The following is a 23658-nucleotide window of genomic DNA, read 5'->3' as shown; positions in this document are numbered from 1 at the left end:
AAATACCAACATTATTATTTTTATTAGTAAAGGGCTTGGCGAGTGCTGCGATTATGATTCCACACACAGGTTCTCAAGAAAGGCCGCTAATGATGCCGGCAGAGTTGTGAGGCCACAAGGGGTGTCCTCTGGGAAGCCCACCTCCCTTCCTCCACTAAGCCATGCTGCTGCTTCTTCTTGATGCACATCTCCAGATAATTCATCTACAAATTAATGAAAAGTTGTGAAGCTCCCTTTCCACTCCACAGCAACTCAGAGGGGATGGGCCTGCTGCTTTCTCAGCACTGGCCAGAAATGTACACAATGAAGCAGAAAGAAGATGGAAACCTTCAACCTGAGGTCTTTTCCCATTTTCAATGGTTTTTAAAATTTTAAGTTATAGCATCAGTTTTCCCCTCTTTATCCTCCTACTCCTGGCAAGTTAGATCCCATTTCCCATCTCCATCTTTCAGTCCTCCCCCCTGCCGCCCCGCCTGGCCTCGCCTCCCCCACCCCCCGTCCTTTGTACCCCTTACGAAGGACCCGTGGGGCAGGGAGAGTTAGTAGGGGTGAACACTTAACTCTCTGCCACTTGTCTGCTGTGTGAACTTGGGCAGGTCACTTACTTCTGACTTCCCCCGTCTGTAAAATGGAGATTGAGACCGGGAGCCCCACGTGGGACGGGGATCGGTTCCAACCCGATCGGTTTGTGTCTACCCCGGTGCTAGTATAGTGACGGGCACAAAGTAAGCCCTTAACAAATTCCAGGCTTATTATTAGTTATTATTATTAGAACAACCCTCCTCCTATCAGACAGATAATGGCTCTGCCCCACCTCAAGGCCTTTTTGAAGGCAAATCTCCTCCAGGAAGCCTTTCCCCACTGAGCCCTCCTCTCCTCTTCTCCCAGTCCCTTCTGCGCTGCTCATACTTGCTCCTTCATTCATCCTCCCTCCCATCCCCACGGCACACATGTACATAGCTGTCATTTATTTGTGTATATTAACGTCCGTCTCCCCACTTAGCTGGTGAGCTCGTTGTGGGTGGGGAATGTGTCTGATGGTCTACGGCACTCTCCCAAGCGCTCAGCACAGCGTACGGCTCGGTGGATAGAGGACGGGCCTGGGAGTCAGAAGGTCACGGGGGTATGAGAAGCAGCGTGGCTCAGTGGGACGAGCACGGGCTTTGGAGTCAGAGGTCATGGGTTCAAATCCCGGCTCTGCCACTCGTCAGCTGTGTGACTTTGGGCGAGTCACTTCACTTCTCTGTGCCTCAGTTACCTCATCTGTAAAATGGGGATGAAGACTGTGAGCCCACGTGGGCCAACCTGATTCCCCTGTGTCTACCCCAGCGCTTAGAACAGCGCTCTGCACGTAGTAAGCGCTTCACAAATACCGACATTATTATTATTATTCTAATTCCGGCTCCACGACTCGTCTGCTGTGTGGCCTCGGTCACTTCATCCGTTAACACGGAGGGTGAAGGCTGCCAGCCCTGTGCGGGACAGGGACTGCGTCCGACCGATTTGCTTGTATCCACCCCAGCCAGCCCTCAGCACAGTGCCCGGCACATAGTAAGCGCTTAAAAAAAATACCATAATTCTTTCTCCCTCTAGACTCCGAGACCGTCGTGGGCGGGGATTGTTTCTCTTCGTTGCTGTATCGTGCTCCTCCAAGAGCTTAGTCCAGTGGTCGGCACACAGTGAGCGCTCAATAAATGCAATCGAATGAGTGAGTGAAGAGTAAGCGCCCACTGAATACAATTGAGAAATGATTAAGAAATGACCGTGAGCCCTTCTGGGGTCTGGGAGCCCATGGTGGGCAGGGGCTGTCGCTCTTCATTGCTGTATCGTGCTTCCCGAGCGCTCGGTCCAGGGCTCTACCGTTAAGTGCTCAAGAAATACGATTGATTGAACGAAGGAACGGTCGATCGAATGCACGAATGAATGCACGACCGACCGACTGAGCGAGCGAGCGAGCGAGCGAACGAGCGCGGGAGGGAGGAGCCGGCGGTGCGGGCTCAGGATGGAGAAGTGCAGCGGGGCGCCGCTTTGGGTCCGGGCGGCTGGGCGGAGGAGGCGAAGAGCGGCCACCAGGTGGCGCCAACGAGCCGGCCCGGGCCCCGGGTCCCGGGTCCCGGGTCCCGGGTCCCGGGCGGGGCCGCCCGGGCAACTGCAGCAGCGGCCCCGGTGGCCACCTCGGCCCCTCCTCCTCTTCCTCCTTTCCTCCTGCTCCTTCCATCCTCCTCCTCTTCTCCTTCCATCCTCCTCTTCCTCATCTTTTTCTTCCTCCTCCTATCCTCCTCCTTCCTCTTCTCCCCTCCTCCCCCTCCTTTCCTCCTCCTCTTCTTCTCCTCTTCCCCTCCTCCTCCTCCTCCTCCTTCCATCCTCCTCTTCTTCTCCTGCATCCTTCCAACCTCCTCTTCCTCATCTTTTTCTTCCTCCTCCTATTGTCCTCCTCTTCTTCTTCCTCCTCTTCTCCCCTCCTCCTCCCCCTCCTTTCCTCCCCCTCTTCTTCTTCTTTTCCTGCTCCTTCCATCCTCCTCCTCCTCTCCTCTTCTCCTTCTTCCTCCTCTTCTTCTCACCTCCTCCCCCTCCTCTTCTCCTGCTCCTTCCCTCCTCCCCCCCCCCCCCCCGCTTTCCGCCTCCCCTCCTCTTTCTCCTCTCCTCCTCCTCCTGCTCCTTCCATCCCCCTGCTCCTCCTTCCATCCCCCTGCTCCTCCTCCTCCTCCTCCTCCCCGCGCCGGTCTCCTCCTGCTCCTGCCGGTGGCGGTCCCTCTGCGGGTCGTGGGGTCCGGGTGCGAGTCCGGGGGGGGGCCGGTCCTGGGCGGCGGGTTCTCCGATTCGGGCCCCGCCGATGGCTCCGGGTTGCAGCCGGGGGGCGGGTGGGCGGTGGTAGCGGGAACAGGGGCAGAGGGACAGAGGGGCAGGGGGGCAGAGGGGCAGGGGGGCAGAGGGGCAGCGGGGCAGAGGGGCAGGGGGGCAGAGGGGCAGGGGGGCAGCGGGGCAGGGGGGCAGAGGGGCAGCGGGGCAGGGGGGCAGCGGGGCAGAGGGGCAGAGGGGCAGAGGGACAGAGGGGCAGAGGGGCAGGGGGCAGCGGGGCAGCGGGGCAGCGGGTCGGGGCCGGTCCCGGGGGGTTCCCTCGGTGGTGTCGGGGGGTCCCCGGCGCCCGTCCTCCTCCCCGGCTCCGGCCCTCCCCTCCCCTCCCTCCCCTCCCCTCCCCTGCCGCCCCCTGCCGCCCCCTCCCCCGATGCCCGGCGGCCGCCCTCGGCCCGGGGGCAGCGCCGCGTGGGGCGCAGCGTGGGGCGCAGCGTGGGGCGCGGGGATGAGGGCGGCGGCGGTGACGGGCTGAGGCAGGGCGGTGCCCGGTGCCCCCCTCGGCCGGCGGCATGTCCGGCCCGGACGGTGTCTGCGCGGGGGCCGGAGGAGGGGCCGGGGGGCCCGGGGGGTCCGGGGGGCCCGGGGGGTCCGGGGGGCCCGGGGGGCCCGGGGGGCCCGGGGGGCCCGGGGGGGCGGAGGACCTGGCCCAGCTCCCCGACGAGGAGCTGCTGCGGTGGAGCAAGGAGGAGCTGGTGCGCTGCCTGCGGCGCGCCGAGGCCGACAAGGTCAGCGCCATGCTGGACCACAGCCACCTCATCCGAGAGGTCAACCGACGCCTCCACGGACACCTCGCCGAGATCCGGGGGCTCAAGGTACCCGGCCGGGCAGGGGGGCGAGGGGGCGAGGGGGCGGCCGGGCCCACCCCCCGGACCCCGCGGGTCGGCAGCCCTCCCCCACCCCTGCAGCCCCCCGGGAACTTTCCCCAACTTTTGGGGCGCTCGGCGCCGCCCCCGGGACCCCCCGGGACCCCCCCGGGCACGGGGAGCTGGTCCGGGACCGGCTCCGTGGTGGTGGGGTGTGTGTGTGTGTGTGTGTGTGTGTGTGTGTGTTTGTGTGTGTGTGCGGGACGCTCCGCCCAGGCGCTCCTGCCCCGACGGTGCCCCCGGGCTGGAAGCCCCCGGCCTGGGTCCTCCTGGGGGAGGGCAGAGGGCCCAATGGCCCCCAGGGCGGGGGCGGGATTCCCAACTCCCCATTCCCCCTCCCCCGACCAGGGCGGCATTCCCAATTCCCTTCCCCCTCCGGGGCGGGGGCGGGATCCCCGATTTCCCCCCCGAGGCGGGGGCGGGATCCCCAACTCTCTCTAGGGCGGGTGCGGGATTCCCGACTCTCCTGCCCCCAGGGAGGGTGTGGGATTCCCGATCTCCTCCCCCTCCGCCCCCCAGGGCGAGTGTGGGTTTCCCAAGCCCTCCTAGGACAGGTTTCCGGGGGCCCAAGAACACCCCTCCCCCGGGTGGGCGGGGAGGCCCCCAAACCCCCCCAGAGGCTATGGAGGGGAGTCCCGATTCCCCCCTAGGACGGGTGCGGCGTCCCCCACGCGGGGTGCGGGATGCCCAAGCCTCCCCGGGATGGCCACGTAGGCTGGAGAGGGAACCTGGGGGGGACACAGACCTCTGCCCGCTATGGGGGAGGAGGCCCCAAGTTTCCGCCGCCCACATTCCCGGAGGGAAACGATAGCCATCCGACGCCCCCCGCTCGCCCCCCGGACTCCCGGACCCAACTGCGCGTTGATCGTCCGGACTCGCTTCTCTGGTGGGAACCAGGACCCTTCCTCACACCCACCCTCCCTCCCGGGGCGACACTCCTCCTTCCGACCATTGTCCCACGCCTAATTCCAGGAAGCATCCGGTACACGGGGAGGGGGGTCGTTGGAAAGAATGGGCCAGTGACCAGGTCGGGGAGTTTCACATCTCGAGACCGACCGCCAATCCCTTGTGGGACGGGCACCGTTTCCGACTTGATTATCTTGTGTCTTCACCCTCGTGCTCGGTACGGGGCTCGGCACATAGTAAGCGCTCGCCGGATACCGCCGTCATTCCTCCCGTGATTATTAAGATGCGTTCCGTAAAAGGCTGGGAGTAGCTCGTGCTACTCCTCGGTCCCTAGGAGCCGTTCCCGGGTAAAAGTTGAGGCCAAAGAGAACCCCGATGCACCGGAGACTCCCCTCCCTCCCCTAACCCCGGAGGGATGCCCTTTCTCCAAAACGGCTTCGGAGCTGGTCTCGGTCACCCGGGCCGCGGCCGGGCCCCGTGGTGGATAAGCGTCGGAGGAGGGCCGGGAAATCGAGATGGGTCCTTTCGCCTTTTTTTCTTATTTTGTGTCCCTCTCCCATCACCGCCTCTCCGGGCCCAGGCCGGTCCCTCTTTACTATTCCGTCCTTCCCGTGGGCGCTGTTGCCCCCGGCTTTCTGCCACCCTCCCGTCTAGACGTGTCTCCGTTCCCCTCGGCCTCTCTGGAGACTTCTTCGATCCCTGCCCTTCCTTACATTTCTCTACGGGCTCAACGGGTTCGGGAATAGTTGATTTTCTTTTTGGAGAGCGGAGGTTTCTGAGGAAAATTGTAGACGGAGGAAGAGTTAGTCTTTCCTCCCAAATTCCATTTCCCCTTGGGTTTTTAAACATTGGGGATGTTGTCTTTTCTCCCTCAAAAAAAAGACACCCTTTTAAAGGGTTCCGACAAAAGAGTGTCACTAGAGGTGATAAAGATAGGAAAAGCACTTTCAGACGGTTTTACTGTCCTCCCAGGCACTGGCTCTGAAAGATCCTCAAGGGCTCCCTTCCAATGTCCCGACTGAAAAAAATAGCCACTGCCGCCAGTGGCAGTTTCATCCAGAGATTCAACCGATGGGTTGGACGGTCCGGTGGGATAGATCACCGCCCCGGTGAAATTTCATTGGCTTCCAGCCAGTGTTGGGTGACTGCAAAACGCGGGGCAGATAACTTGATTTTGGGCCTCCCCCCCCCCCCCCCCCCAGTGCCCCGGGGTTCCTCTGGACGTTTACCTCTTTGCAGAGAGGATCGCCGCCCAGTGGGTTAGGACTGCCTAGGGCTTAAGCCGTTATGGGGGAATGCCGCTTCTCCATCTGTCGTAGTTCCCCAGGGCTTAAACTATTTCCCGAGAAGCCTGACTCCAGTGCGTCAGGCTTCCCGTTGGCCTCAACTTTTAACTGGGAGCAGCTCCTAGGGTGCAAGGAGTAGGACGAGCTACTCGCAGCATGTTACGGAACACATCTTAATAATCACAGAAGGAATAATAGTGGTATTTGGCAAGTGCTTACTAAGTGCCAAGCACCACGCTAAGCACGAGGGTGTAGATGCAACATAATCAAGTCGGAAACGGTCCCTGTCCCACAAGGGATTTGCGGTCAGTCTTGAGATGTGAAACTCCCTGACCTGGTCACTGGCCCATTCTTTCCTAAAACTGTCCATTGACTCGGTTAATTCAGTTAACTGAATTTGAAATGCTAGTCTGCCCTTGTCTGGGTTTCGGTAGTTTACTTGGTCTTTGGTTTTCTCTCTGGAAATGAATGTGCCCAAATGTTTCGTTTTTCTCTTCAGTTTGGATGCTAGTGAAAACCTGTGCTTTGGGCGAGGTGGACTCAGCTTGAGCAGGAAGAACTTCAACAACCAAACTGGCAGACTAGGTCTAGGATGGGCTTGGCGTCCTCCTAGGACTCCTTTTTTGTTGTTGTTGGGATAGAAAGAAAAGAAAAAAAACACACACCTTTCAGCTGGGTGACTCAACTGATGATGATCACTGATATTAAAGTGGGGCGGGAACAAGTTGGCCTTGGAGTTGTAGGACTGGAAGAAGAATGCTCCTCACAACTGAGTTATAGCCACGGATCACGTCAGTGCAATTGGCAGACATCACTGAAGCGGCAAGGTCTAGCGGATAGAGCCCGGGCCTGGGAGTCAGTCGGGTTCTAATCCTAGCTCCTCCACTTGTCCGCTGCGTGACCTTGGGCAGGCCACTTAACTTCTCTGTGCCTCAGTTACCTCATTTGTAAAATCGGGATTAAGAGTGGGAGCCCCCTGTGAGACGTGGGCTCTGTTCAATCTGATTATCTTCTGTCTACCTCAGTGCTTAGTACGGTGCCTGGCACATAGGATATGCTTAACAAATACCATAAAAAAACCACAAATGGTCAGACCCTACAGATTTCAGACTGAGAAGCAGTGTGGCTTAGCGGAAAGAGCCCAGGCCTGAGGGTCACGGGAACTGGGTTGTAATCCTGGATCCACCATTTGCCTGCTCTGTGTGACCTTGGGCGAGTCACCCAACTTCTCAGTGCCTCAGGTTCTTCATTTGTACAATGGGGACAGAAAAACTGTCCCCTCCCTTAGTACGTGAGCCCCGTGTGGTACGGGTATTGTGTCTGACCCGATTATCTTGTATCTACTCCGTTTTGGCACACGCTCGGCGCTCAACAAATACCCCAATTATCATCACTATTATTTTGGTGAACAGTGATGCTAATGACAGGTTGACTTCAGCACACAGAACTGAACTCTCATCCGTGCTAGTCGTATTGAATAAACTCTGAACAAAAACACGGGTGATGACAGAGAACGGGAACAAAGTGACTGGGGAAATGACATCCGTTCTGCTGAGCTACAATTCCGCGTGGCCGGCTTTGGCCCCCTTGTTGGGAGCGTAGGCACGTTAGTGGGCTCTCACTCGGCTGGGATGCTTGGGCATTGACTGGGAGTGGGAATTTTTCCTTATGTCCCGGAAGAGCTCAGTCTGCCATCCAATGCCCGGCTTACTTACAGAGTCTGACTCATCATGTTTGACCCAATTTGAAGACAAAAAAGGGACCAGTCTTGAAGGAGGGAAAATTATCAGCCTGTAACCAATACCTGGAAAATTCAAGTGGATTTTAGGGGTCTATGCACAGGGAGTTTTATCATTTGGGAGAATCTAAAAATCTAAATTTTGCAGCATGAATGTGGAGGGGATAATGGGCCTGATCCTGCATTGAGAATAAATGATTTGCCTTTAGGAGGTGTAGGAACTCTTTCAGATCATGAGCAAATGTCCTCTTCCAGTGGTTTCTAGTGGTGAAAACACCTCAGAAGGTGAGCAAGGCAGCTCTTTCCCAGCGGTGGGATCGAGCTCATTAACTTTTCAATCTAGGTAGAAGTGCGTATATTTTTAGAATACCCAAAGGGAATACTTTTTGGATGAAAACTGGTTTGGTTGAGAGTTCTCAGTCAAACTTTCATCCAAACTTGGGGACCGGTTCAACTTTTGACCTTGAGACCAAAAAAAAAAAAAAAAAAAGATTGGTTGGACCAGGGTTAAAATTGATTTTCTCTTGTGATTTTTATCCCTGAGTTTCTTGGAAGCATTAGTGACATAGTCCTTCTGACCCCCAAATATCGGAAGAATACTGTGTTTTTTCCCCCTTGGTTTGACACTGAGTTAAGAAAAAATGAACTCATGCAAGTAGTCATGCAGGTAGCTATGAGCTCAGGGCTGACGACAAATAATAACAATAATAATAATTGTGGCATTTGTTAAGCATTTACTATGTGCCAGGCACTGTATACTAAGCACCGGGGTAGGTTCAAGCCAATCGGGTTGGACACAGTCCCTGTCCTGCATGGGCCTCACAGTCTTCATCCCCGTTTTACAGCTGAAGTGACTGAGGGACAGAGAAGCGAGGTGACTTGCCCCAATTCACACAGCAGCCAAGTGGATGAGCCGGAACTGGAACCCAGCTCCTTCTGACTCCCAGGCTTATGCTCTATCTACTAGGCCACCCAGCTTCTCTACTGAAGCCAGATTCTGACAATAAGGCAGGGAAGAATAGTAACAGAAATAGACTAGAAAATCCAGCTAGGACTCTACCTGTTCAGGAAGTGGGTTTTCATTGCCATCCAAGGCGGGGGAAACTTGTGCAGGGCTGAGAGGTATTTTCGAATCCGTAAGCGGCCTGGCATAGCGGATAGAGCACGGGCCCGGGAGTCAGAAGGTCATGAGTTCTAATTCCTGCTGCACCACTTGTCTGCTGTGTGATCTTGGGCAAGTCGTTTCACTTCTCTATTGCCTTGGTTACCTCATCTGCAAAATGAGGATTGAGACCATGAGCCCCAAGTGGGACAAGGGACTGTGTCCAACCTGATTTGCTCCTATAATAATAATAATGTTGGTGTTTGTTAAGCGCTTACGATGTGCCAAGCACTGTTCTAAGCGCTGGGGTAGATACAAGCTCATCAGGCTGTCCCACGTGGGGCTCACAGTCCTAATCCTATCCACCCCAGCGCTTAGTACAGGGCCTGGCACATAGCGCTTAACAAATGCCAAAATTATTATTATCCTTTCAGTGCTGCTTGGGCTCCTCCCCACTTCACAGCCTGGCCACCGGCCAGCTCTCTCATCTCCTGGCCACAGTCCTCTGACCGACCCGCCACCACACGTGCGTGGGGCTCCATCGGTCCAGCTGCCGGGGGTGGGTGATCGGTGAGCGGAGCCGGCAACCGCAGCTGAGGAGACGGGCTCGGCCCCCTAACTCTTCTCCCCTGAGCGGATCCGTTTGCCTTGCAGGATATCAACCAGAAGCTGCAAGAGGACAACCAAGAGCTGAGGGATCTCTGTTGCTTCCTGGACGACGACCGGCAGAAGGGCAAAAGGGTGTCCCGGGAGTGGCAGAGGCTGGGCCACTACACCGCCGGGGTGATGCACAAGGAGGTGGCCTTGTACTTGCAGAAGCTCAAGGAGCTGGAGGTGAAGCAGGAGGAAGTGGTGAAGGAGAACCTGGAACTGAAAGAGCTCTGCGTGATGCTGGACGACGAGAAGGGGGCCGGCAGCAGGTGCTCGATGGCCAGCCAGGTGAGCCTCTGCCAGCTCACCGCCCCGGCCGCCGCCACCTCCGCCTCCGGCCCGTACGGCCGGGACGTGGGGGACGGGAGCAGCACGTCCAGCGCCGGGAGCACCGACAGCCCGGACCACCACAAGTCCCACTCGACCACCAGCCCCGAGCACCTCCAGAGGGCCAGGAGCGAGGGGAGCCCCGAGCACGCCCCCCGGCCCCCGGCGTCCGGCAGCCCCGATCGCCAGAAGCAGCTCAAGGGGCCCAGCCCCGAGCACCACAGACCCGTGGGGGCGGGCGGCCCCGACCAGCCGAAGCACGGCGGTGGCGGCGGCAGCCCGGAGACCCTACCGAAGGCCAGGCTGAGCAGTAGTCCCGAGCACTTTCAGAAGCACAGGCCCGGCGGGAGCCCGGAGCACCAGAAGCACAGCAGCGGCAGCCCGGAACTCCGGCAGAAGCACACTCTGAGCGGGAGCCTGGAACACTTGCCCAGGGTCAGGGGCACCAGCCCCGAGCACCTCAAGCAGCATTATGGGGGCAGCCCGGATCACCTCAAGCACGTGGCCGGCGGCGGCGGTGGCCGCGAAGGCCCCCTCCGGAGACAGGCGCCCGACGACGCCTCACCCCATCACAGGAGCGTGTACGGTGGGATGAATGGTGGGTCCACCTGCCCGGGCCGAGCGGGTAGTGGAGAGGACCAGCGGCCGACCCCTCTTAAGGCAGAGGAGCGGGCCACGGGGGAGGGTGATCTCGGCGGCGCCCGGGCCTCTCGTCGTGGCCGCTTTAGTCCGGAGGAAAGGGCGTGGGTCGGCGGGGAGCACGGGCCGCCTTTTGGGGCTACTTGGAGGTGTCGGGCCGAGGCCGGGGCGGGTGAGTGAAGAAAAATGGGCCCGGTGGACCCTCTTTCTTTCTCTAGCCACGGGTACGTTTCGACAGTGAAGTGAGGATCTTCACCTAGTTACTGTATCAGGGCAGAATGTGTGAGGGAAACAATCCAGTGAAAAAAAGCTCACCCGAGGTGGATTTCCAAGAACGACTGTCTTTGCCGTATGCCGTTCACATTGAAACCCCTCATGGTCGCCACTAAATGCCCCGTCGTGGTCGCCATTAAACGCCCCTCGTGGTCGCCGTTAAACGCCCCTCCTGGTCGCCATTAAACCCGGCGCGGCATCACGAGCCCGTATCCTTGTTGCCCGGAAACCCGGCCTTAGAAATCCCACCATGGCTAGTCTAAGGGCTGGCCTGACGACCAAACGGGTCAGAGATTCCAATGGCAAATGCATTTTTTTCTTTTTTTGCTTCATTTCATCCACTTAAGGTGAACAAAAGGATCTGTAGGCTCCCGGGTTCAGCGTGACTCAGCTCACTGAGTTTGTAGGCGTGACTGTCAGGCAGAGCTTACTGGCTTTTCCTGAACAAGGTGCTCAGCAATCTGTAGCTTGGGCTGAGGCCACTCTGAATGAGAGGTGGGGAAAACTAGGGACTTAAATATCCTCCTTTCTCCCCCTTGCCCCCCACAACTCGACGGCTGAATGATCCGTGAGGAGAACGTAAGCTGGTGAGGTTTCTTTCCTTCCCCCCAGAAATAGCGATGGTTTCTCTTCATCCAAGAGCTGCTTTGGCGTCGGCATGCAGGTGCTGTGGTCGAGGCAGGAGAAATCTGTCAGCTTTACCGAGGACACAGAAGGGTGTATTTTCATCATTCTAGCTGGGGATTTATCTGCATCCTAATCCTTCTCTTCCCATGAGGCAAATTGGCTGGTGGACTGTGTGTGTGTGTATGGGGTCTTTGAAAGCACCCAGAGTTCTTCCCGAAAGAAACAAATGGCCTGGAATATGGGCAGGGAGCGAGCCATCGATTCTGTTGTACTCTCCCAAGCGCTCAGTACAGTGCTCTGCATATAGTAAGGGCAGCATGTCCTAGTGAAAAGAGCACGGGCCTGGGAGTCAGAAAGACCTGGGCTCCAATTCTGACTCCACCACTTGTTTGCTGTGTGACCTTGGGCAAGTCACTTTGCTTCTCTGTGCCTCAGTTCCCTCCTCTGTAAAACGGGAATTAAGACTGAACCCTTTGTGGAACAGGGACTGGGTGCCACCTGATTAGTTTACATCTACCTCAGAGCTTAGAGTTTAGTGCTTGATACATAGTAAGTACTTAACAGATACTACGAAGAGAAGCAGCGTGGCATAGTGGATAGAGCATGGGCCTGGGAGTCAGAAGGTCATGGTTCTAGTCCCGGCTCTGCCACTTGCCTACTGTGTGACTCTGGGCAAGTCACTTCTCTTCTCTGGACCTCAGTTCCTTAATCTGTAAAATAGGGTTTGAGACTGTGAGCCCCACATGGCACAGGAACTGTATCTAAACTGATTACCCTCTATCTACTCCAGCTCCGAGTGCAGTGCGGGGCTTATAGTGAGCCACTTGACAAATACCATATAAAATAAAGAGTGAATGCGCTATTTTTCCTGGTAGTAAAATAAGGAAAGAGAGTAAGATTGTCTGGGTAAAATCTGGGTTCTAATCAAGCTGCTCTGATTTTGGAACTTCCATTTGTAGAAAGTGGATTCAGTGTCAAGATCCTCATTACTGATTTTTAAAAGGCAGGTTTAGTTTACAAATGGAATGAATGCAAAATGTCCTATGATTTGGTTTTGGTTTTTTTAAAAAATCTGTTGCTCAGCTGTTTCTAATGCAGAAGCTGTAACGGGGTGTAGGGAAACACTTCATGAAGGCATTAGTGCTTTGGATGTTTGTTTCAAATATCTTTTAAGCCAAACCCCAAACTGGGAGAGTGCTGTTTTTCAGCTAGGAAGTTAATTAATCCCCGGTGTTGCGTGGATCCTTAAATCTGCAAATAGTATGACACAATTACATACATATGTAACCGGCATAAGCTTACCTTGAGCTTGGTAAAATACAATGTCCGGGATGGTTTTTTCACTTTTCTGCTTCCAGTGGGAATTAGGAGCAAGTCATTTATTCTCTTGCTCTTTAACTGGCTTGAAGTCAGGCTTTCTCAGAGTACATCGGGGCACTGGCTCTTGGGCCTCACCTTTGCAAGAGGAATGGAAAGGAATCAGCAGCTGTGGCCAGGTGTTAATTTCCAGCCCTGCCCCTCTCTCACCCAGTGCAATAGAGGATGTCACCAAGCCCTAGTCTACCTGCATCTAGAAGCTTCTTTGGAGCCATTTGTGAGCCAGACACCCTGGGACCCTGTATGACCTGCTGGAGAGAGGTAGTTTGATTCTATGTTCACCCATATGTAGCAAAAGGACCCTTTTTCAGGTTCGAGACTGTCATCTTTTCTCTGGTAGGGAGGAGCAAGAGAAACAGTGTGGCTTGGTGGAAGCAGCACAGGCCTGGGAATCAGAGTACCTGGGTCCTAAACTTGGCTCTGCCACTTGTTCGCTGTGTGACCTCGGGCAAGCCACTTCACTTTTCTGGGCCTCAGTTACCTCATCTGTAAAAGGGGGATTAAAACCGGGAGCGCTCCGTGGGACAGGGACTGTGTCCAACCTGATTATCTTGTATCTACCCCAGTGCTTAGTACAGTGCCTGGCACAGAGTAAGCACTTAACAAATACCGTAAAAAAAGGACCATTCCTTATGAAGGGGAGAGTGGTCTTTTATTGGAATTGTCTGTTAGGAGTCATTGATGTACCCTTGGCTCTTGCAGTAAGACCTCTTTCACTGAGCACCCCTGATGCCCCGTTAAATATGCCAGATAATTCTAATGATTATGGTATGTGTTAAGTCCTTATTATGTGCCAAGCACTGTACTAAGCACTGAGGTAACTATAAGATAATCAGTTTCCACATGATGCTCACAGTCCAAGTAAGAGGGAGAACACCTGTTGATTCCCCGTTTTGTCAGTGAAGAAACTGAAGCACAGAAAAGTTAAGTGGCCTGCCCGAGGTCAGACAGCAGGCAAGTGGCAGAGTGGAATTAGAACCCAGGTCCTCTGGTTCCCAAGCCCTGGTCTTTTCCCTAGACCACACTGTTACCCTAATATAGTAGTAAGACAGAGTTCCCTTAAATTGCCTATAGCCCAGAAAGTAGGGGCTAAATCAAATATTATGGGGTCCTTAGAGAATCCCCTTTTCTGTAGGAATGTTGGGCTGAATTGAGGAGGAGATAGGCAACTTAAGGTGAATGTTCCTCTTCTTTGTGTGGAAAACATTTGTTTTATTGGATTTGATAACTTTAATTCACCCTGCTCTTCATAGTAATATGCACGGTTGAAAGACAGGATTTGAAAAAGAGGTTAAGCTGCCAGCCTTCTTCCCTAATCTGTTAAATTAGAGGTCCTTAGGACTATGGTGGTGTTTCTGTCCTGTTTTCCCTCTGCAGGCATTTAGCCTGTTGCCAGAGCTCACCCTCTCTGAATCTTAGAGAATGGCTATCTACCTAACTGCAGCTCTTGGGTACAGAGACACAAGGGCCGGGTGAGGGAATTTGGCTCAGGAAACCCCCCTACACATTTGGCTTGGAAGTTTTCATTTTCATTTTTGCAGTTACGTGAAACAAGCATTAGGTTCTGATATGTTGATGCTTAATTATTCGATGCAAGATGGCCGGTGATCTGTCCAGCCTGTCATTCTGCCTGCAACAGGGACCCAAAAGGGAATCTCCATTGTGGTGGTCTCTTTCCTTAACAGTTAAACCCTTGGTTGGAGTTTAATCTCCCTCATTTTCCATAATAATAATGATTGTATTTGTTAAGCTCTTACTATGTGCCAGGCACTGTTCTTACCCTGTGTTTACACTGGGATGGATACAAGCAAATCGGTTTGGACACAGTCCCTGCCCCTTCATGACCCCATTTTGCAGATGAGGGAACTGAGGCTCAAAGAAATGAAGTGACTTACCCGAGGTCACACAGCAGACAAGTGGTGGAGCTGATGTTAGAACCCATAACCTTCTGAGTCCCAGGCCCTTGTCCCAGCACCATGCTGCTTCTCCAGCATCTAATATCCATCTTTCACTTCCTCTGTATGCTCCCCTAAACCCCCAGTAGAGCTTCCTGCACACAGATGCTTAGTCAGTATCACTGATATCACTGCTTAGGAATTCTTCCAACTCCTCTACTCCTAGTTTGAGATCTGGTGAACAGTAATTCTCATGATTGAGATGTGTGCAGAACACTGTACTAAGCACTTGGAAAATAGAATTCGGCAATGAAAAGAGACAATCCTGGCCCATTATGGGCTTAGAGTCTAGAAGGGAAAATATGGTATTCGTTAAGCACTTACTATGTGCCAATCACTGTTCTAAGCACCGGGGTAGATATAGGGTAATCAGGTTGTCCCACGTGGGGCTCACACTTTTAATTCCCATTTTACAGGTGAGTTAACTGAGGCACAGAGAAGTGAAGCGACCTGCCCAAGGTCACACAGCAGACAAATGGCCGAGTTGGAATTAGAACCCATGTCCTCTGATTCTGAAGCCTGGCCTCGTTCCACTAAGCCACCACGCTGCACAATTCTGTGTTTGCTCTGTCCACCTTTCATGATTAGACAAACTTCCATCCTACCTCCTCTCAGCCTTCATCTTTCCACGTTAGAGCATTGTGGAGAACAACTTGCTTACATGTAAACTAAGTCTCAGCTTTTAAATGAACTCTTTTTGAATTCCCTCCTCCTTCTGTCAATGCATTTTAAAAAACTCCAGGGTAAATCTCCTGTTTCATTGGTCTTTTGATTACCTGTGAGCTTTCAGACCTATTCTGAGGTTATTAATGAGCAAAAGCATAACTGCTGACAACACAAAATGGAATGATTTGCTGAAAGCATAAGTCAAAACTAGCCCTATAGCACTCCTCCCAAACAAAGTCATCTATGAATTAAAAAGAGATGAAATGCATTATAAATAATTGCTCTCTGAAATATGTACATCATATGCATGTGAATATGAGCGACGGTAATCACATTTCTCATGGGAGCAATATGTCAACAGTTACAATTACAGATTAACACAGCTGAGTTTAATTGAGGTCCCTGCGGTATGTTTTGTGTCCTGTACAGTGACTAACAGTTTGGTTTAAAGGCCCAGAAAATGGTTTATGTTCTTCAAGAGAAGCAGTGTGGCGTAATGGATAGACCACTGCCCTAGAAGTCAGAAGGTCGTGGGTTCTAATTCAGCATGACCTGGGACAAGTCACTTCACTTTTCTCTGCCTCAGTTACCACATCGGTAAAAATGGCGATTGAGACTCTGAGCCCCACATGGGACAGGATTTGTGTCCTACCCATTTTGCTTGTATTCGCCCCAGTGCTTAGTACAGTGCCTGGCACATAGTAAGCGCTTAGCAATTATTATTCAAGCTTAGTTCAGGTCCCGTGACTGGTTGAACAGTTTGTTTGAAGTGAAATCAGTATAAAAGTTGTTTAAAATGAACAAAGTTATCAGTTAAATAAAATAGGAACCAATAGAATGAAAGTTTTCTGATTCACGTCGAGGTTCTCATTAGATCCTTGGGGTTTAGCAAGTCGGAGAAGTGCCCTTTATTAAGAAATATGGCAAAGTTTCAAACCCAACCTGAGTACTGTTGGTTTCAGTATCAACAGTGGATGCATTTTAAACCTTTTGCTAATATGTAATGGATCATTTTACCAATTTTGTGGAAACAGTGATGCCAAGAGGAAAGAGCATGGACTGGGGAGTCGAGGGACCTGTGTCCTAATCCCGACTTTGCCACTTGCCTGCTGTGTGATCTTGGGCAAGTCACTAAACTTCTCTGTGTTTCAATTTCCTTATCTGTAAAATGGGGATGAAATACTTGTTCTCTTTCTACTTGGATTGTGAGCCCCGTGTGGAACAGGGATTGTGTCTATTATGAATGTTTCTTACCTAACCCTGTGCTTTGCACCTAGTGAGCACTTAAGAACTACTTCACTAGTTATTATTATTTTTGAAAATGGGTGTAACTTGACTCAAATAGTTATTTCTGTCATCACAGCTTCAGTTACTGAAAAATAGCCTGAAGATTGGATAGGAAAAATGTCTTTAATTCAGTTTTCCCCAATATATTCCCAAATATCTAGTAGAGGGTTACCCCCAGGGGAGGTGATGTTTAAACATTAACAATGATGATGATAGTGATCATTCCATCTTGGTAATTTATTTCTGTTTCTGCCTGGTAGTTTATTCGTAGCCCACTGATAAATGTTGGCTGGGAAGAACTTTTTTTTCTCCTCTTTCAGTCAAGTGGACCCTAGGCTTTCTTCCAAGAGCATTCCGAGTCAATCGTATTTGAGTGCTTACTCTGTGCTGAGCACTGCACAAAGCACTTGGAAGAGTATACTATAACAGAGTTGGTAGTTGCATTCTCTGCCCACAGGGAGCTTTCCGTCTTGAACACTGCTCAGGCTGGACCAAACAGTATGTGGGTACAGCTCCACCTCGAGACAAAACTACACATTTTTATTTCCCCCAAGTGTAGGTCACAAGGCACAAATGGATACAAACTGAAATGATTTAGACCAAGCTTATGAAAGTGGAACGCTGTGTAAACTGCTATATTTCCTTTGAAAACTGCATCTCATCAATGTCAGCTGCATGCTGGTATGATAATCTGATTTCAGGTGCTGCGGTACAGCTATATTTCTAAATGACAGATTCTGCCAAGGCACCAAAAACGAATGAAAAGCAAATATATACTTATACACAAAAATACAAAAACAGCCAAAGTTGTAAGCATGTAAAACAATTTGCTCAGTAGATCTGTAATACTTTCAGATTTCCTTCTTATCAGCATGGCCTAGTGGAGAGAGCATGGGCCTGACAGTCCAGAAAGACTGGGTTCTAATCCCAGCCCTGCCAATTGCTTGCTATGTGACCACAGGCTAGTCACTTGATTTCTCTGTTCCTCAGTTTCCTCAACTGTAAAATGGGGATACCTGCTCTCCCTCCTGCTTAGACTGTGATCCCCATGCTGGAGGGGGATTATGTTGGACCCAATTAACATACCTACAACAGTGTTTGTTGCATAGTAAATGCGTAACAGATCTTCAAATGCTGTCGCGTCGTTTCCGACCCATAGCGCCTCCATGGATGCACCCTCTTCATAACGTCCCATCTTCTAACATAAAGGCATTCTGGTATATGTATCTTTAGAGTTTTCTTGGTAAAAATTTGCAAGTGGATTACCATTACCTTCTTCTATACAGTAAAAAACTGGAGTTTCTGCCGCTGTCTTTGATCAGTGTTTTGATCACCAGATCATCCGCCTTTAACTCTTTCCCATGCTGCTGCTGGCCAGCTTAACAGATACCATCAAAAATATCCTTTTTATGAATGTTCTGGGAAGTGTAGACTCGTGTATGCATTAGGGCTGTGACTAAGTTTGAATATAATTTGAAAAAGCGTTAAGAACATTTCTAAATTTTGTTTCCTATATCAAATATGGCATTAGATTTTTATAATGCATAGTAAAGCAAGGAATGTGTATCACTGCTTTATCCTTTCCAGTTGCTTGAAACAGTGCATTGCTAAGGTGCTAAATTATCAGTAGTAGTAATAATGGTATTTATTGATTATCTACTGAGTGTGATACACTGCACTAAGTCCTTAGGAAAGAGAAAAAAGGCACTTTCCCAGACCGTAACAGGGAAACAGAGAGCTTTATGGATCACCAGGGCAAGTGGGTTCTTGCTTTCTCGCTGTGGAAATATCAGGGAAGTACCTACTGAGCAACAGATGAAGCAAACAGGTTAAGGTGTGGCTATTATTCCTTAACCTCCTAGTTGGTCCACAGAACCGAACTCAGGAATTCTGGGCCTTGAGCCTGGTCCTATTTTTCCAGGAAAATTGGAGTCTCACCTCCAGTTCAGTAAGGTGTTTCTTTTTGGCTGAACCATGAGTTGCTATTTGACTCTGCATGTAGAGAATAAGAAGTGTTGGGAGAACTAGAAGCAGCATGGCCTAATGGATAGAGCATGGGCCCGAGAGTCAGGAGGACCTGAGTTCTTGCCTTTTGTCTGTTGTGTGACCTTGGGCAAGTCACTTAACTTCTCTGGGCCTCAGTTCCCTCATCTGTAAAATGGGCATTGAGACTGGCAGCCCCATCTGGGTCATGGACTGTTTCCAACCTAACTTGGGTCTACCCCAGTGCTTAGTACAGTGCCTGGCACATAGTAAGCTCTTAAATAACATAGCATTCCCCTTTTAGACTAGAAGCTCGCTGTGGGCAGGGAATATGTCTGTTTATTGGTATATTGTACTTTCCCAAGCGCTTAGTACAGTACTTTGCACACAGTAAGTGCTCGATAAATACGATTGAATGAATGAACATTAAAAAAAAAAAACTAGATAAGAATCTTGCATTCTCCTGCATTCCCTAAGCCCCCACTTTCTTCCACTCTTGTTCTCTTCCCTTTCCTTACCTCACTTTTCAGCTCCACCCAGTTTACTGTATTTCCCCCCAGTTTATTGTATTTCCAGAAAAGCAGTTCCCTTCTGGCTTCTTGCAGAACTAGCCCATCTAAGTTCCTTGTGGGCAGGGACTGAGTCTACCAACTATATCGAACTGCACTCTTTCAAGTGCTTAGTACAGTGCTCTGCACACAGTAGGGTCTGAATGCCTTCGATTGATTGTACAGACTCATCAGAGTGTCTAGGACACGGTGGTGTCTGCTATGTGACCTCAGGCAGGTCACTTAACTTCTCTGTGCCCCAAGTTTCCTCATCCGTAAAATGGAAATTTGGACTGTGAGCCCCACGTGGGATACAAACTGTGTCCAACCCGATTATCCTGTATCTACCCCAGGGCTTAGTACAGTGTACAGGGCTAAACAAATGCTGTAAAAAAAAAGACAAAACCAAAACCAACCCCACCCCCACCCCCCATAAAAGCCCTAGTACAGGACATTGCACCAGAAGGCACTCAGTAAATGCCATTACTACTCTTTGATCCAGGGTTGTGTTATCTTATTTCCCCCAACCAATATATTCCTTTTTTCTCCCATGCATATGAGACCTTTAAATATCACTGTCTGTTCAGCATGAGGGGAGGTCCCAAAACAGGAATATTCACCTGATGTGTGAAAGGAGACGGTAACCCGTTTAGGAGTAAGTAAGAGAACCGGTTAGGGTCTCTCATAAGCCTTCCCTGCCACTGTTGTTCTCTTTCAAGTGCTTAGCCCAGTGCCCAGCACTCTGCAGACACTCACGAAGTGCTATCGATTGACTCTGAGGTTTGGAAGGATTGTACAGCTTGCCGTTGTCTTGTGACCTGGGGCAGATCTGTGTTTTAGCTTACCGGCGATTGGTGTTGTGATCAAGAACTGGCAAGGTTTACCATGGTTACCAAGTCATAAGGTTGCTGGGTTGAATTGAACTCTTTAGATCTTACATAGGAGGATTGATGCCATGTGATTTGCTTTCCCAGAATAATCAAGATTGTGAGAAACTACACTGGACACTTATATACAGCGTGGCTCAGTGGAATGAGCATGGGCTTTGGACTCAGAGGTCATGGGTTCGAATCCCGGCTCGGCCACTTGTCAGCTGTGTGACTTTGGGCAAGTCACTTAACTTCTCGGTGCCTCAGTTACCTAATCTGAAAATGAGGATTAAGACTGTGAGCCCCACGTGACACAACCTGATTCCCCTGTGTCTATCCCAGCGCTTAGAACAGTGCTCGGCACATAGTAAGCGCTTAACAAATACCAACATTATTATATACATATCTTTATATTATATTGTCTGCCTCTCTAAATTATAAACTCCTTGAGGCAGGGTTCATGTTTACTAATTCTGTCATGTTCTACACACAGTAGGTGGTCAATAATTATTAGTAACTGATTTTTTTTTTTTCATTTTTCAGGCCGGTCACGATTAAGAATGGGAATCTTTTGGAAACAGCAGACTGCTTGCAATTTGTGGGGATTCTCTTTGCCGTTAGAGGGCTTGCTAAATGTTTAAGAGGTTTTCATTTTTCATTCTTTAAAAACAATTATTTAAATTCAGTTTTGTTGCCCAGAATGCTCAAATTCTGTTGCCTTTGACTGAACATCTGTTCTGGATTTTTGTAGGCTGTCCTGGCTCTACCTTGTGTCTCTGAAGTACTTTTCCACATGCTTAGTACAGGGCATTGCACTCAGTAAAAGATCATTAAAGTCTCTGCAAGGCACCCACTGTGTACTTGTTAGAGATATATTCCTAATCCCCAGCTGGCAAAAAGCATTATGATAGAGCAATATTGAGGAAAACAGTGTATCCTCTGGCAGCTGTTGGGCTAGCAGAAAGGCCATGGGCCTGGGAGTCAGAGGATTTGGGTTCTAATCATGCCCCTGCTACTTGTTTGCTGTGTGACCTCGGGCAAGTCAATTCATTTCTCTGTGTTTCAGTTTTCAAATCTGTAAAAATGGAAATGCAGTACTCATTCTTCCATTCTACTTAGAATTTTGGCCCTCTGAGGAGCAGAAACTGTGTCTGAGCTGATTTACTTGTATTTATCCCAGCTCTTGGCATATAGTTCTTAACCAATACCACTATCATTAATGTTATTATTGTGTTTTGGGAAGACTTGTCCAGGGTCTGTGTGTTGTGTGAGTGTTTGTTGGGAAAATAGGCAGTCTTTCAACGGAAGCTGTTGAAAGTGTCAACAGCTAAATGAGTGACGAATGAAAGAAGTTCCCAGTTTCTCTGTCAGTCAGTCAGTTGTATTTATTGAGTGCTTACTGTGTGCAGAGCACTTACTAAGCGCTTGGGAGAGTACAATATAAAATTATAACAAACACATTCCCTGCCCACAGTGAGCTTCCAGTCTAGAGGGGGCTTTCCTGCATTGTGTCCAGTTGAATTTCCTGTCCCTTTTCCCAATTCTTTTATGGAATCTTTAGGCAAAGGCCATTTATTCTCTCTGCCTTTGCAGTTCAGTCTCCTAAAATGTGTTTTTTTTCCCAGGCAGAATCTAAAGTTCAGGTCGGACTCTAGCTCCTCGGATGGGGAAAGTAGCAAATCCCCTTGCAGTTTTGCTCAAGCTAATCAACAATCACATTTCTCAAAACGCTGACAGGGATAATAGAGATTTATTGGAGCGAATTAAAGGTTAATCAGAGTGAGTCCTGAGATAAGCTGTCCAGCAATACCGACACAAATTAGTGTTACATGAAGACACATTTCAGTTAAGATTCTTCCCCGTGGCTTAGACGTCTTAGGAAGTCTGGGTAATAAACTACATTGGACTCTGCCTCCCCTCTAAGGAAATATACCTAAGGGCAGAGCCGGGTTGGTTTTAAGTGCTATCCGTCCGTCAATCGTATTTATTGAGCGCTTACTCTGTGTAGAGCACTGTACTAAGCGCTTGGGAGAGTACAATATAAAAATAAACAGACTCATTCCCTGCCCACAGTGAGCTTACAGTATCTTGTGAGGTACTGAGTGCTCACTGTAATTCTAATGGACGTTGAACTTGTTCCCTGCTCTTAAGGGTGGGAGTGAAATGGGGAAGTTTGCTTTCAGCTGTCCTGGCAGGTTGCTAATCTCTGTTCATAAAATCTCAGAGGAGCAGTGTGGCCTAATGGAAAGAGCACAGACCTGGGAGTCAGAGGACCTGGATTAGAATCCTGGCTTTCCCACTCTCCTGCTGTGACCTTGGGCAAGTCACTTAACTTCTCTGTGCCTCAGCTTTCTCACCTGTAAAATGGGGATTTGATACCTGCTCTCCCTCCTCCTAAGACTGTGAGCCCAATGTGGAAGAGGGGCCATGTCCAACCTGGTTATCTTGTTATCTACACCAGCTTATAGTACAGTGCTTGGCACATAGTAAGTGCTTAACATACCAGCACTATATGCCCAGTCCTTGCGTACTGTCATCATCATTTACAGATCTCCTTTAGTAGAGGGTCTCAGAGTAGAGGAATCTGAGCTCCTTAAAACTCTCTCCTCTAATCGGTGTAGCTCCGGATAAGTAATAAAGATTTTATAAGGATTTCAGGGAAATATTTTTCTTTGCCTGGAAGGCAGAAAAGCTCTGCTAAGTGAAAATCAATGAAACTAATTCTGTAAAAACAGAGGAAAGGTGGAATTAAAAATTGATAACTCTGTCACTGGCTGACCTTCTGCTTATCCAGGTTACATTAAAAAAAATCCTTGCCTTCATTTAAATTTTCTGAAAATCATCTCTGAACTCTTTTGTTTAACAATTCTGGAGTAAGGCAGATGAGCACTTTAAACGAGGTGGAAGAAAGTTTCTAGGTAGGATTTACCTTTCTAGCAAATCTCCAAGGCAAGAGTTGTACTTGTTGCAGCTCAAACACCAGAATCTTGCATTTGTTTAACAGTTTCCTGTGGACACAGTGAACATGCCGTAAGCAAACCGAACATAGTTTAGAAGAAAAATGAATAGAAAGTTAATAGACCCCATATGAAATGGCGTAAACGTCAGGAGATATGAATCTCGATTATTAAGATGTTTATGTAAAGATGTGACATATCATCTTTAGACTGACAAAAGGGACCCAGGACACTAAAATTTTGTCACGGTTCTGCCCGGAAGAGTTGGAGGAGATGCCTGCTACATTGAGTTTGTGGAAAAAGAATCATCTGTGTTAGTTTTTTTTGTTTGTTTTTCTGGATCAAGTCTTATCGTCAACTCAAGAGGGCTCTGGGAACTGTCTGGTAGTCTCCTAAGGAAGGAAGGGTGGAGGGAGGGAAATGTGTATGTGCTGAGCGGGAGGCAGGGTAAAGATGATTTAAAAAGCTGAAAATTTCAGCTGAATTCTTGGGATAAGCTGGAGATGGGAATATTTCTGCAGACCTTTTTTAATGTTGCCGTAGTCCACACCATTCTGGATCTAGCCATGTCAGCCTGCCTTTTTTTGTGTTGGAATGCCCATGGAGAAACATGGCCCGGAGATATTGCCAAAAGAAAACTCTCAGCCCACAACACGGTCACTCCACGTGAAGACTTTCAATGCTGTAGATGAAATTGAGCCAGCATGGGCTTGTTGCTTACGTTCAGAAAGGTTAAAGTGGGTCCATT

At 50.3% G+C, this 23658-nt stretch overlaps 1 protein-coding gene across 1 annotated transcript in view; it reads left to right on the top strand.

Annotated features, from left to right (window-relative positions):
- The first annotated feature begins 1923 nt into the window (after positions 1-1923).
- CCDC85A (coiled-coil domain containing 85A) overlaps positions 1924-23658 on the top strand; it is a 110105-nt gene continuing 88370 nt past the window's right edge. The window contains exons 1-3 of the mRNA XM_029071664.2: positions 1924-2166; positions 3477-3668; positions 9406-10327. Of these exons, the coding sequence (XP_028927497.1) occupies positions 1924-2166; positions 3477-3668; positions 9406-10327 (1357 nt within the window). The remainder of the gene's footprint in view (positions 2167-3476; positions 3669-9405; positions 10328-23658) is intronic.

This window comes from Ornithorhynchus anatinus, chromosome 9 (genome assembly GCF_004115215.2).
Source record: "Ornithorhynchus anatinus isolate Pmale09 chromosome 9, mOrnAna1.pri.v4, whole genome shotgun sequence".
NCBI classification, from domain to species: Eukaryota; Metazoa; Chordata; class Mammalia; order Monotremata; family Ornithorhynchidae; genus Ornithorhynchus; species Ornithorhynchus anatinus.
This window is presented reverse-complemented; position numbering and strand designations above follow the sequence as displayed.